Genomic DNA, 14,388 nt, shown 5'->3' with positions numbered 1-14,388 from the left:
ACTTGAATGTGTGGCAAGTGCTAGTAAGAAATAGTGAGTACATATCCACAAATTGCCAAGATCTGTCTGAAACTAGGGCACCTGCTATATAACAGGGACAAAAAAAGATACTACTAGATATGAGCACATAGGAAAGGGCTTTTAGAAGAAGCTGTTGCTACCGAGTCACTGAAATGAAAGTTTTCTTGATACAGGAAAAGAAACAAAGGTCAAAAGAATACCTAGTGCTTGCAAAGACTGACTGTAAAGTGAAGCAGCTTTTGAAGGGAAGAAATTTCACCAGCTCTCAGTGCTGAACTTAGGCAGTCTGAGTTGAAAGTGATCTGTCCAAGATCAGTCCATGGACTCAGGAAAAGCTCAGAGCTCTTAGATCGCAACCCAGAGTCTTGTCTGTCCGTCCATGCTGTTTACATTTGTATGAAAAGGAAAAATAACCAGGTAATTTTTGCCATTAATCTACTTTAAATGCTGCTCGCATCACTTAACACAGGACAATCTGTGAAGTGATCAGCTTCCACCATCAATATGGTATAAGTATGCAAGGCTTTATATAGTATTAGCAGTAACAAGATAAATTTCTGTAAGTTAAAATTGAATTGAATCTGAATGCCTGGTACGCATTCAGATGTCACTTCAATGTTACAGCTTTAGATTAAAGTAAGAAAAGCTGTGAGGATAATTTACTTACCACTCATGATGCCTGTAAGTTACTAAGGTGGCTTTGTAGTTGGGGAAAGATTCAATTCTTACTTAAATTTTAGTTGTCAACATCACTTTAGATAGAGCCCAAGGAAGAATCATTCCTTAAATTAGTTGCCAATAGAAAGATGTTTTCCTGCAAATTTGAAGGTATGATTTTGATACTAGTTGGTTTAAATTAGAGTGCAAGGGCGACCTGCTGCCTTGTGGTGGCTTTGCCTTTCAGACGTAGTTTTTCCACAGTTGAGCTCACTGTGAATGAATACAGTGACTTGCTTCATCACCTCTTTTATTCTCTGATTCCTTGAGAAACATATCCATATAATTGCTTTTAGGGCTCAGAGCAACTTTCTAAGAATCATACACTGTCTGTAAAGTATATTTGGCAAAGAATTATCAAGATTTTTTGTCAGAATAGAAAGGTGTTTCCATGGCTCTGAAGACATGGATGCATTTTTGTTTTTAATTTGGAATAATATTAACTTATAGAAAGACCTGTAAATACAGTGAGAGTCAAACTAGAATTCAAAATTATCTTAAAATGCAATAAAATTGTCAGACCTTTGCCATATTTACATAGTAGTAATCAGCTGTACAAACATATGGTGGGGTTAAACTAGCTGCACTGCAAGGAAAAGGATCTGGGAGGTTATCACAAACTTGAACAATAAAGTGAAATCACTTACTTGAGCAGTAAAGTGTCCCACTGTTATGAGAACAAGTAAAATATCATGCTGGGAGATATAATCTTTTATATAGAGATGTTCCTGGCATTTACTTGGTCTTCCCTGTATTTTCTTTTCTAAAAATGGTCACACCAAACAGCCTTAGCAGAACTGGCCTGAGTAGCCCATGACAATTTTCTCAGGCTATATGTTTTGTGAAATGTTTTTTCTTAACCATGGTGTATGGTCCGGTCTAGTGATATAATATCACTAGAATAATAATTTCCTAAAGGTTGAAGAGTGTAATGGAAGAATTCATATAACTAATCTGGATAAAGGTATAATTAAATTGCATTGATCCAAGTGAAAAAAATTTGTAGTTGTAATTGAAATTTTGCTGACAAATACCTGCGTGCACAGATGCTTGGCTGTATAGAATCAGGGTAAAAACCAAACTGATAAGTGTCTCACATTTTGAGAAAGGCTGTCAAATGAACAATTATGTTTTAGCACCTGTCATACAGTCATTATTTATACCAAGCTCATTTCATTTTACTTGGTACTTAACTCCTCACCATTGTTAAATACTTTCTTGTTTATATGTATATTTAGGGTAATGTTGCTTGACTGAACCAAACCAGAATCATTCTGTATCATTGAATTTAAAGTCTTTAATGTACTATGGTGGCCTTGCAATAAATACTGTGGGTTTTTTCAAAACTTCTTATAAAACTTGAGGAACAGGATCAGCTGTCCCAATCTGAACACAAGAATTAACAGAAGAAATTGAAGCAATGAGCGTCAAGAAATTGAAGAGCAGTATCAGGGAAAAGGGTGCAAGCTCAGTCTGCACTGTTTGCAGTGAGGCACAGAGCGCTGCCAGGGGAGCGTTGGCCACTAAAGGGTTGCTTTGACCCATGCCCTCAGTATAAGGCTTGCAGAAGATAGTGTGCTAAGTGCTCTGCTCAGGGCTTTTCTCTCATATTTGGGTTTCCGAGCTGTACCAGTGCTGCCATCAGGCTATACAGAGAGATGTTTAGCATCATCACGGCTGATATTGCTGTTACTTACAAGGGTGTAATTCCTCACTTGGAAAATTACAGTATGCTTTGATAATATATCTGGAAGAGTGTCTGACAGGTAATACCAAAAATCAGGGCTCTTGGGTATGAAAACTTTTAAAATTCAGTGGAAAGTGTGTTTTCCCATAACTTTACTTAAAGAGCCCCAAAACCTGCTTCTTTAAATAAATACATTCTTCCTAAGTCTATCCCAAATTGCACATTTTATTTTCCTACTGCAGATGTCCTGATTAGTTAAGACCTAACGTAACTTGATAGGTCTATTTGTTGGGAGCATGATTTACCATGTAAAACAAATTTAATGAATATTGCTCCATCTGCTCCTTGAGGATCACACTGACTGTGAGATAGTTATAGGGAATGCTACTGATATCAGTGGGACCAATGTTACAGCAACTTCTCTCCAATGTCTGTTTTACAAAATGTTCAAGAGGAGACTTCTGCTACTCATGGTGGGAAATATTGAAGTAATCAAATTTTGTTTAACTGTGTTGATTAATCTTAATGAATTACAATTACAACTCCAGGCAGTGCTACAGGCTGGGAGTAGAGTGGCTGGAAAGATGCCCAGCGGAAAAGGACCTGAGGATACTGGTTGACAGGAGATGAAAATGAGCCAGTGTGTGCCCAGGTGGCTGAGAAGGCCAGTGCCATCCTGGAATGTATCAGAAACACTGTGGCCAGCAGGACCAGGGCATGGATTGTCCCCCCTGTACTTGGAACTGGTGAGGCCACACCTCAAGCGCTGAGTTCAGTTTTGGGCCCCTCTCTATAAGGAAGACATTGAGATGTGGGAATGAGTCCAGAGAAGGGCAACAGAGCTGGTAAAGGATCTGGGAATGAAGACTGATGAAGAACAGCTGAGGGAGCTGGGCCTGTTTAGCCAGGAGAAGAGGAAGGTCAGGAGAGACTTTATCAGTCTCTACAATTGCCTGAAAGGAGGTGGGGTAGTGAGGTGGGTTTTGGTCTCTCCTCCCAAGTAACAAGCCCAGTAGCTGATGAGATGAATAGCCTCAAGTGGTGTCAGGGTTAGTTTAGATTGTATTTTAGGAAAAGTTTCTTGACTTTGTTTCTTGACAAAGTTTTCAAACTTTGGAATAGGCTGCCCAGGGAAGCAGTGGAACCACCATCCCAGGAAGAATTTAAAAGACATGAAGATGCAGTGTTTACGGACACTGTTTAATGCTGGACTTGGCAGTGTTTAGTTTACAGGCAAACTCAATGACTTTAAAGGTCTTTTCCCACCTACACTGTTCTATGATATTCCACAAATTGACAGTGTTATGTGTGCTCAGCTGCAGCCATCACAACTGGTTGGCACTGCTTACATCACCAGTATGTCTTATACTGTTTTTTTCTATATGCAAAAGTTTACTTCTCGTACCAAGTGGTCTGGTCTGAATAGTCAAAGGCATAGAGCAATGGAAAAAATAAGAGTCTGATAAAGCAGAGCCTCTAAAAGTTTGACATTCTCCATGGCACCCCTACTGGGCTTCAGCAAAAGCATCAGTTTGTGACACATGTGGTAGTATCTGTCACACATTGTTTGACTGGAGAGGATGTTGTTATCTTGGTCAAAATAGTTCCAGTTCTACCTCATCTTGTCAGGATAGTAGTAGATAATTTTAATCAATGTGTGGATCTCCCTGCTTATTTATAAATTCTGCAACAAGATAATTAAAAATCTGTTGCTGGGAGATTTATATAATTAATTTAAAATTAGTCTTATTATACTTTACTGCTTGACAATAATCTGCATAACAAAGATGATTTACTGTGCTCATGGCAGTGGTATTCAAAAGGTGTTGAGAATATGTATTTTATATTAACAGGAAAATATTAAATATTAGGGGAGAGCTAATTTTATTACTCCTAAAACTTAATTACTACTGTCAAAAATGTAATAGGTAGAAGAAAGAAAATTAATACTGGTGTGAAATGTATTTACCAAAGAAGAAATTCATGTCAAGATGACCACTGTATTGCACAGTGCAATGACAACTTTTTATTTTGTCATAAGAATTTGTAAAAAGTAAATCATGGAAGTGTGCAATATTTCAGTGTACTGACTGAGGGGAACATTGAATCTCCTGGGACACAACAAAAGGATCTTGCACCTTAGCATTAATGATATTTATCTGAATTGTGTTTCAGTGGTTTAGTTCAAATGGCTGTTTGATGGTATATGATAGTAGTCAGAAGGTACCCACATAACATAGTTCAGAATCAGAACAAATAACACAACTTAGCATGTTTTTGATAGGTTTCAGAGAAAAAGCTGAGATGGAGCATGAAGAAAATCAGTTTATCTTTCCATTAGGGAATGAAAGGAACTGAATGATAAAATTCTAAGAAGAGTTACAAAGTTGACGCCTTTTGAAAGGACAACAGATACACCCAGTCTTCAGTTCAGATAACATAAAATATTTTACAGCAGTCTTTTTTAATCTAAATATTATTAAAATTATTTTTCAGCTGTTGCCAAGGTGTAAAACTGGAAAACCTTTTTCTTACTGAATATTGTGGTTTAACTTACCATTCAGGAGTTACTCACAAGAAGTTTAATAGTTCTACGAAAGACACCAGTGCAGAGATTATACTAAAAATCCTGTCCTTTGTTGCTTTTAGATAAATTTTGAGATTTAGTATGAAAAATAGTAACTCATTATTTGGTCTAGGTGAACACAGATGATACATTAGGAGTTTAACAGTGCCCATGAGTACCTTGTCTTTTTAGTAGGTAATCAAAACAACTCATTCTCTGGGGCTGGGGGCACAGCCCATTACATGTATACTAAATTCATATAGAAAATAATAGCATGGATAATGAAGCCAACTACATTGTACGCACATTCTAACATCTCAGAGAATTCAACTAGCAAAATTAGTCTGTCTCAGCCTTGAGTTCAAGCAGATTATGGTATAAAATGAATACATATTCAATTTTTGGTTTAGCTTGTACCTCTATTAAAGTTTTAAAAATAATTTTTCTGAAATGAGATTTCAAATGTATGAATAAAAAAGAGGTGTTTCCATGAAGACAGGAAAGTGAAAGAAATCCAGGCAGACAGTAGGAAATCGTGAGTCATTCCTTGTTTATAAACTGTAATGTTTGATGTGTTTCACATTCTCTAGTCAGGTTCTTTTTGTTATGTATTTCTGAACAACTTTTGACCCTTGATAAAAAGTGTGAGCACTGAACTACTTTTAAGCACCATTTTTATTTTTAAAATTTGTTGACTAAATAAGCGATATACTGATAAATTCACTGTAGATTAACTGACAGTCAAAATTTATCCCAAGGAGTCCTAAACGTGAACACACTAGGGAACCCTTCTGGAGGAGTATTACTAGTTCATTTGAAATAGTTTCAGAGTTTTCTCATGCCTAGACTATAATTAGAAGGAGAGCCTCATTTTACATAATTTGGTCATCCAAAGAATTAAATTTATGGGGCGGGGAGAGAGAAAAATATTTGATTATATAAAATTCTACATTTCTCCTTTGCTTGTTGCTTTTCCTCTCTGGAAATACTGTTGCCAATTAACTGAGTGAGTATTCTTAGTCTTTGTAAAGTTTTGCTAGAAAATATAAACTTCCTGCTAATCTTCTCTCATGAGTACACATATACTTGGCATGTTTGGAAGAATGTCATCACAGTGAATAGACTTGGGAAGACATGTATGGGGTGCTGGGGGGATGGTGAGCTGGGATAAGGAGGAAAATAATGTAGGTAATATAGTAAAATGAGAATAAAAGAATTCTGCATTTCTTTTTATCTTAGGAAGACAGTAGTGTGTATTGCAAAGGCCATAATAGAATCTAGATAGGAAGAAAAAAAAATTGAATTGTTACTGTATGCATTAAATTTTGTGAATATCTTTGTAATAGAAAGATAAGGATGATGAAGTTCTTATTGTCTTTGAATAATAGATTTCTGAATCATGTAGAAGACTTTTTTTGTCCATGGCCATGTTAGATATCTGAGGATAGAGGTGATCTCAGAATTTCATTTGTCACTGTTTCTAAGACTTAAAAATTATGAATGTCAGATTTCAATACATCTATAGAGGAACTGTTATTTAAAAGCAATTTTTCAGAATCAGAATGCGAAGATCTGTTATTAGTGTTGCTATTTCAAAGAAACAGTTTTATAAGATGATCTGTAATCACCTGTAGTGTTTTTGCTCTGTCACCCTTTTTTTGTACCTACCCAACAGCAATGTGAGCAAAGAACAATTATCTGATAGAAAAGATACTGCAACAAATACCAGATACCACTAATCCCCTAGGAAGGTGCATGGGTTTATACTTCCAGATAGCTGCTATGTCAGGCAAACTGGATGCCAGTAATCTAAGGATGAAAACCAGAAAATCTCAATAACTGTGCATGGACCAGGGTATTTTAAACAATTTGAATGAAGAAATTTCAGAAAACTACGAAATACTTGATCTTGGAGACCATGATGAAAGACAGAGCAAAATATTTTAAAAACCTAAAATTAAAAAAAAAATTAAGTTTTCAAACTCTGCCACCTACACAGATTTGAATGTGACAAAGAAAAAACTGTGTAGTGAAGAGGTAGCTAATGATAGATTCTTGCGTCTTTGTTCCAGACATTCACATGAAAACTTCTGTATATAGAGAAAATTGATGCAGTCTATCATATATCTTCTAATTCCTTTCAGAATAGCCTCTGTCCTATTAAGTGCTCATATATTTTCTGTGAGTTTAGCAGAAATGCTTTGGTCATCATTTTGATATTGTCCAATAGCCATACTTAACATTTGGCACAGTTAGCCATGTTTTCCTTTCTGGACAATTCTGGATTTCTGAACTTTTTTTTTTTAATCTTTAATATCGTAGCAAACAGTGATCCTGCCATATATTTTAATCATTGCCTTTAAAGTGTTTAGCAATTATCTTTTGCTTGATTTTATGCAGCTCATCTGTACTAAGTTCTGGGGATTTTATTACTCCTTTCCACCCTGAAGAGCATGCTTAGTCAGTGATTGCTCAATTGTCAGTGTATAGTTGCCATTATATGTATACATTTAGAAAACACATGGCACATCAATTACAGTGCTTTCCAATACAGACTGAAATTCCATCAACTGTGGCCAATAATAATATTGCACTGGCTCAAAACCAAAGAATGCCATATTTTGACTCGTGTATCTCAGTGCTAGTTTAGCATCAAATATCCCAAAGGAATTTTTTTCTTCTTATTTCCTCTCCCTTGCTTTCCTTCTCATCCCTCCCTTTCCCTTAACTGAAGATGCAGAGTATAAAATCCTAATAGGTAAAAGCCAATAAAATACAGCTGTGATACTGGTCACATTCTTCAGGAGAATTTTATTAATCAGGAAAATTAATGTTCCCATAAGACATTGGTATTTGTATTTTTTTTTGTTATTTCTACTTATTTGCTTGAGTTTTACTAGGACTTTTATGATGTAGTAAAATATAAAAGCACAAGTAAAGCACTGGGAAGCTTCTTAAGCCAAGTCCCTGTGTTCCAGTCTGAGCAGGAAAGTCTTAGCAGGGAAATTAATCTCCTGCATGACGGCATTGACGTAAGCCTCTGCTCAGTTTGTGTGTGCATGTAAACAGGGAAAGTAAGAGAGAATAAAACTATTTTATATTACAATTTCATTTACAATTTATTTTACTTAGGAAAGGTAAAAAGGGAAAGCAGAACTTAAGGCCTGCACAATACTCTTCACAGAGCTTTAGCACATATTCTACAATAGATCCAGTGACATTTGCAAACTCTTCTACCTGCATTCTGAGTGAGTCACAATTCTCTTCACTTCTGTCTGGTTTCTCAGGCTTGGAGAAGTCATTTGGTGAAGTTTTAGAGTGGGTTTTGCTGATGTCAGCATGAGGAAACCAACTGAGACTGTCCTACACTGCTCAGAGTGCAGTACTCTTAATGCACACCTGGTATAACAGTTGGGTGAAAAACCACTCAGCCTGATCCTTAACAGGACAAATCGTGCCAAGGAATATGAAGAATGTGGGTAACCGTAATTCAGCTCTTCAACCATTACACAGACACAGTTCTAGTAGGTAGCATTATATATTGAGCATGACATGCTTGTGATAAAATTACCTTTTCCATGACAGGAAATCACAGCATCTCCTTTAGCATTTAACCTGTTTCTGGGAACATCAGACACCTGGACAATTTTATTAGCTTGCTATGGACAGATTTGGAGACCCTGCATGGAGACTGGCAGCTAGTAAAAGCGGTGCTGAGAGGCCTATCCCTCTCATCATAATGGAAGTGAAGGCTCTGGAAGCTATTCTGTCTGGTAAAGAGCCTTGAAAGACCCTCTTGCTGAAGAGACACTGATGGTATAGATAGATTTCACATAATCCCCTCTGGTTTCTTACACACCAAGTTTGAATCCTTAGTCTGTACACAGACTTTGAGTGAATTTATTCCAGAGAGCTTAGAAATACTTGAATAAGAATCCTGTTAGGGATTGGTTGCACAAGATATGTTTACTTTCTACTATAAAAAGTTTTCTTTTCATGTTTTACTTAGTAATTGAATTACATTACAAGTTCCCTAAACAGTAAAATGGTGCAAGGTATTGTACTGAAAAGTAAGATGGCATTCTTTTCATAAGTTCTGCTTTAGATTTTTATGTTTTAAACCTGTAAGAAAAGAAGCATGCAGAAATATGCTGTCTTTTTTTAACTACTTCATTAATGCAGGAAATGGATGCACAAAACTTAGCTCTCCACTTGTTCTCTTGTTGCTTGTGAACAATATGGGAAAGCCCCTGACCCCAGACTTATGAAAGCAAAACAGAAATGATGTTTAATGGATTAAAGTTTGAAGTGTCACTCTTTGTTGCCAGAATTAAGGACCACAATTCAAAATTCAGATTAAGTGGCAAACAGGTGAAAGATTGAAAAGCCCGATAAATCTGACTGATAAATGGTTTAATGGACTCTAAAATCCAAAACAAGCAGGTTCAGTTAGAAGCTGATAATAGCAGTTGGTTACCACAGAATTTTAGAACTCTCAGGTTGGATGATGTATTTAGAGATTATTTAACCTATATTCTCATCCAAGTCAAGGCTAATAATTTCTGACACATGCTTACATAGACTTTTAAAAATCTATGCTTAGAAAGCTACTCATGTTTCCAAGAACAGGTTCTCTTAGCAATTAATGTCCTTATTACTTTCCTTTAAAAAATATTTTTTTCACCATTGAATCTTTATTACCACAACTTACAACTCCATGAGCTATTTTGTTATTTCTTGACCACAGGGGTAAGGAAAATAGTCTATTTCCATAAATTACGCAGCTATATTTATGTTCTGGAATATTTTTAATTAGGTTTTCTTTTCCTTAGGCTATGTTGTGTGACCTTCTGTCTTTACTCATGAGATGTTTTCTAAATTTCTGGTGGATGCTGGAAAGGCTGTGGATGTTGTCTATTTAGTCCTGTATGTGTCTGCTGAATTGTGTTGCCTCAAAGCAAGAAATAATGCTTCAGGTGAGCCTTAGGAACACAGAGAAGAGAGTATTGCTCTTCTGGACAATACTCCTTTTTATATCTCCCAGAATCATGCTTGTTTTTGCCTAAGACTGTGATTGTTTAGAGTATGATTCACTGCTGCTTCCCATGCATTCTCTGAGCCAATGGCGCCTTGTCCTGCAGATTATTCCCATGTGTATGTAGAGATTGACATTTTTATATCTTTTTTTTTTTTTTTTTTTTTTTTGAACATTTCTGCAGTTTGCCAAGGACATTCAGAAAAGATTACTGGCTTAATATCATTTTGGAATTATAATATCTCCTTTCTCCATCCAAACCATTGAAGAAAATATTGAATAATGCTGGCCTTGAGACAGCAAGCTGCTTAGATAAATTATCTTTCTACTTTGACAGAATGAATACTCTTACAGTACAGTTTGCCAGCTATTTTTCTCACTGATATTCCAGCATTTTTATAAAGGTAATTACTTTTTCATGTATGGGGTTGATCATGCCTTGTCTCTCCTTTGTGTTGATGTTCCCACCTACGTGTCTTTCTACAGAAGAGGTCTTAACCCCAACCAGAAATGCTTACACATATCTTCACAGCTAGATCATTTAGCTAGAAAGTAGAAAGCATCAATTGTCTGACACATACAGATTATTGGTTCTTAATTTTACCATCTTAATTGCCCACAGCTTTGAAATCAAAGTAAGAGAAATAATTGCATTTCTAGACTTCTGGCAAAGAGCTACAGATCAATAAGAAATAGTGGCATTAAAACAAGCAGAATAGAATGTTTTGGGTTCTACCTCATATGTAGTCTTTTGCCCTGAGATATAGTATTAAATATCAAATTACTTAACTATCACTTTAGATACTGAAGCTTGGAAAATTCAGTGAGTGGTAAAGTATTACAAGGTTTTGGTCCAAAAAGTCTTTATTTGCATTAACATATGCATGGCACATGAAATACAAGAATTTGCATCATGTGGAGCAGTGGTCATTGGCTGTGATGGGTGAATAGTAACAGCAAGAATCGGAAAATAAATTGAGAAAAAACAGTTTAGATGTTTTCTACTTGAGTTTCATCCAGTGTTGGAAAATTAAATAAGATATCTCTAGAGCATCATTTAAATAGATTTTTACCATTCTAATTAATCCTAAAAAGATTAGCTTGAAGTAAGAAATATGATGAAGCTTGTCTAAAGAGGACTTTTAAAATTGCAGTAATGCTTTCAAGGAAAAGCTCATTATAATTACACTTCCTCATTATGAGTAAAGTGCACCTCTTCAGCTTATTCCGTGTATCAGGTCCAATATAGCCTACAATTTGGAGTATATATAGCCTACAGATTAGAGTAATATTACTCCAAATGCTCCAATTCTGCAATCTGCAAAGAGTGGTGAAATTTATACATTTTATTTTTCCAGTGGGACTCAGGCTTCAGGCTGGTGTAGTTAATCTACCACATGTCTCTGTAATGTCCTCTGTCAAAGGGCTTGTGTGAATACTTATTTAACATGTAGAAATGATTTCTGAATGTTGTAAAGAAGTCAGTGGGTAGTTGCTATGTTGAGTGAAAATAATGGTAAAAAATGGCTCATTGCAAGATGAAAACCAACACAATTTAAGTGTAGTTCTGTAACCATTTCCTATTGATAGTACTTTTTTTCAAGCCATGCTTGAATAGAAGTACTATGAACAACAATGTACATTGGAGTTGGCCCAGAAAAATTTACTTTTAAGATGTTTGCTACTTTCAGGACCAATAAAACTACTAGATAAAAGGTTGGGACTTCAGTGGAAACATATAGCTTTCATTGAGAATCTGGAGAATTTTTTTCTTTCTTGTAACTTTCTGGATTTTTACCCTGAGCTACAGAAAAATCCCTCTGAACAACAGAAATATGTCAATATATGCACATAATGTGAAACAGAAAGAAAAGGGAGGTTTCTTTTTGATTTTTAGGTTTGTGTATTATCAGTGAGTGAACATACTTCAAAAAGCAGCAAATTATTTTGAAATGCTGAAACCCAGAGCAAGAAAACTATATGAAGGAAATATTAAATCTTGGCAGTCATGAACGAATGAGATTATGACTAGATGAAGGTCTTTAAAAATATGACAACACTCTGAACACTGCATATTTTTGAATGAAGATCTTCAGATCCTTCAAGATCTTGCAATCTGACTCAGGTAATTGTTTTCCTGGTGGAGATGTATTTCTCTCTACTTCTCAGAGGAATAGGAATAGTGGGGGAGGTGAAACTGAAATACACAAAATAACTGACAGGTGGTGACAGTCTGATAATTTTTCTTTTAGATAGTTGCTGCATGGCTGTGTCAAGAAAATAGTTTTATACAGTATGGGGATTACTTACTGGGTCCTTTCAGGCTAACCGAACTTGACACCATCACTCTCTTGAAAAGCAATATGTTTTACCTCTAGGAAGAGACTTTACTTTTTTCAATAAAATCCACTTAACTACCAGATTTTCCTTTGTGAAAATACATATTAATAGAATATATGTTGTCTCTCTTTTATAGAGTTATTTCATGAGAATATTATTAATTGAATAATAATTTGTGCATAAAGTAATGGGAACTTTCATGGTCATATACAGTCTATGACACATCTTACTTCCTTATCTTGTCTCAAACTTTGATAATGCCAGTGTTATGCACTTAACTGTGTATATCTGCCCCTCTTCTCTCTCCCCAACCACCAATGCAATTGCAGAACAATCCAAACCATCCTGATCCTACTTGCCCCATGTCAGGAGCTCCACCTCGTACACACCGAGAGCTTGGCAAGAATCAAGCTGCAAGTGAGCTCCAGGGGTGGGATGTAGGGAAGAACCTGTGGCAGGACCTTCCCTCCCTTGGCAGGAAGGGGGCACACGGTTCCAGGGTGTGCAGCTGCACACATGGTGCTGCCTTGGTGCTGGTTTGCTGCTCCACTGTCTGGGTTTCATGTTTCCCATCACGACCTGTGCCAGCACAGGTTTGTTATGAGCCCTCTGACGTGTGGGGGAAATTGTGTCTCACCTGAAGCCCTCATGACTTCAGTTCGCTGAGAACCACGGTCAGCTGCTTCTGCTTTATAGCTTTGTTTACAGCCTGTGTTCGCTGCGGTTGAATTCTTCCTGATTTATGTCAGCGTGATGTCAGAGTAAGATTTTCGGTTTGGATCTATGTTGAAATCTTATCTTGCAAACAATAACAGTTTGTTACTAACTATCTGAACTTGGTCATTTTTGTTTTCCTCACTGATGTAGAATCGGTTTGTTTCATGTTGTTGTGGTCCTACCAGCTGCAAACACCATATTCTGCTTCAGCCAATTCTAGGTCATTAGGTTATGTATGCTAAAAATTATGAGCAGTGCTTTAATTTGCATAGTTATATCCACACATCATCCAGAGTGAATAAAAGCCAGATTGTAAAATAATTACAATCTCTTGAAGTAGAGCCAGACTTACAGACCAGATCCATCCGTCTTCATTAATTTGTATACGGCTTTTTTTCACCAGAACAAATTTTCTGAAGGTACTCGCATGGGAATGCTGAAACAGCTGCACAACTTTTATTTTGAAGAAAAAAAAGTTGAGCCTCAGAACAGTGTGTTTTAGAGAGAGAGAGAGAGAGAGAGAGAGAGTGACTCTGCATTTAAGACTTTGACCAGTATGTGTAAGAAGTGCTCTCATGGCTGGGACAATCTAACAGATTTTTACCTGGGTAGCACTTGGCAGAGCTCCCCCCTTTTCTTGCACAGTTGAAAGGAATCCAGTGCAATTCTGTGCTTCGATCAACTTCACTCCAGTTTTGCTCTGCCTGGCCAGTTTGGTAGTGCACGGCTGTGCCTGGCTTATGTGGCCTCTATGGCCCTTTTCTGCTCCACTGTCAGAAAGAGGGAGGGAGGCTTCCCCCAGCACCAAAATACCATTCTGTGTGCTCTCTGCAGCACAGTAGCTAAGAACAAGTTTCCCGATTACTCCGTGGGTTTTTTAGGAGTTATTTGCTGGAAGAAGTCTTTCTCCCCACTTTAAATGGATGATTGTGTTACAATCAAGAAAAAGCATCTCCAAAGACCAATCTTTAGGTAAGTGGTGCTATTATTACTTTGAACTGCTAACGTTATGAACTTTTCTCTCTAGTCCTATTTGTAAACTTTAAGTTCGTATGCAAGCGCACAAAAAGTTGTTGAAGATAAAGGGTTTAATATTGCTTAGCCTAGTAACATATTAAGTGATTTTGATTCTCAGAATATAATTTTTTTCCACTCATACTGAGACTTTATAAAAGTTATTTTTCTTCTCCTCTCTGTCCTCTGCATTCTCTAAAGTTTTGTGTGGGATTTATTATGAAAGAGAGGCAGAGAAGCTTTTGAAAATATTTTTGTGTGTATTCTGTTTTCCTACAGCTCTGAAGCCCC

At 36.6% G+C, this 14,388-nt stretch overlaps 1 protein-coding gene across 6 annotated transcripts in view; it reads left to right on the top strand.

Moving 5' to 3' along the window:
* PDE1A (phosphodiesterase 1A) overlaps positions 1-14,388 on the top strand; it is a 207,822-nt gene that overhangs the window by 85,023 nt on the left and 108,411 nt on the right. Inside the window, exon 1 of one of the 6 annotated variants that reach the window (XM_088058462.1) lies at positions 13,467-14,055. The exons of the other annotated variants lie outside the window; for them this stretch is intronic. Coding sequence (XP_087914588.1) covers positions 14,003-14,055 — 53 coding nt within the window. The 5' untranslated portion in view covers positions 13,467-14,002. Of the gene's footprint in view, positions 1-13,466; positions 14,056-14,388 lie in introns of those variants that run through there. 6 annotated transcript variants of the gene reach the window in all.

This window comes from Pseudopodoces humilis, chromosome 8, assembly GCF_049639895.1.
Source record: "Pseudopodoces humilis isolate 2021_Gansu_Grassland_sample_001 chromosome 8, ASM4963989v1, whole genome shotgun sequence".
In the NCBI taxonomy this organism is placed as follows: domain Eukaryota; kingdom Metazoa; phylum Chordata; class Aves; order Passeriformes; family Paridae; genus Pseudopodoces; species Pseudopodoces humilis.
The sequence above is the reverse complement of the archived record's forward strand: the minus strand, read 5'-3'. Positions and strand labels throughout refer to the sequence as shown.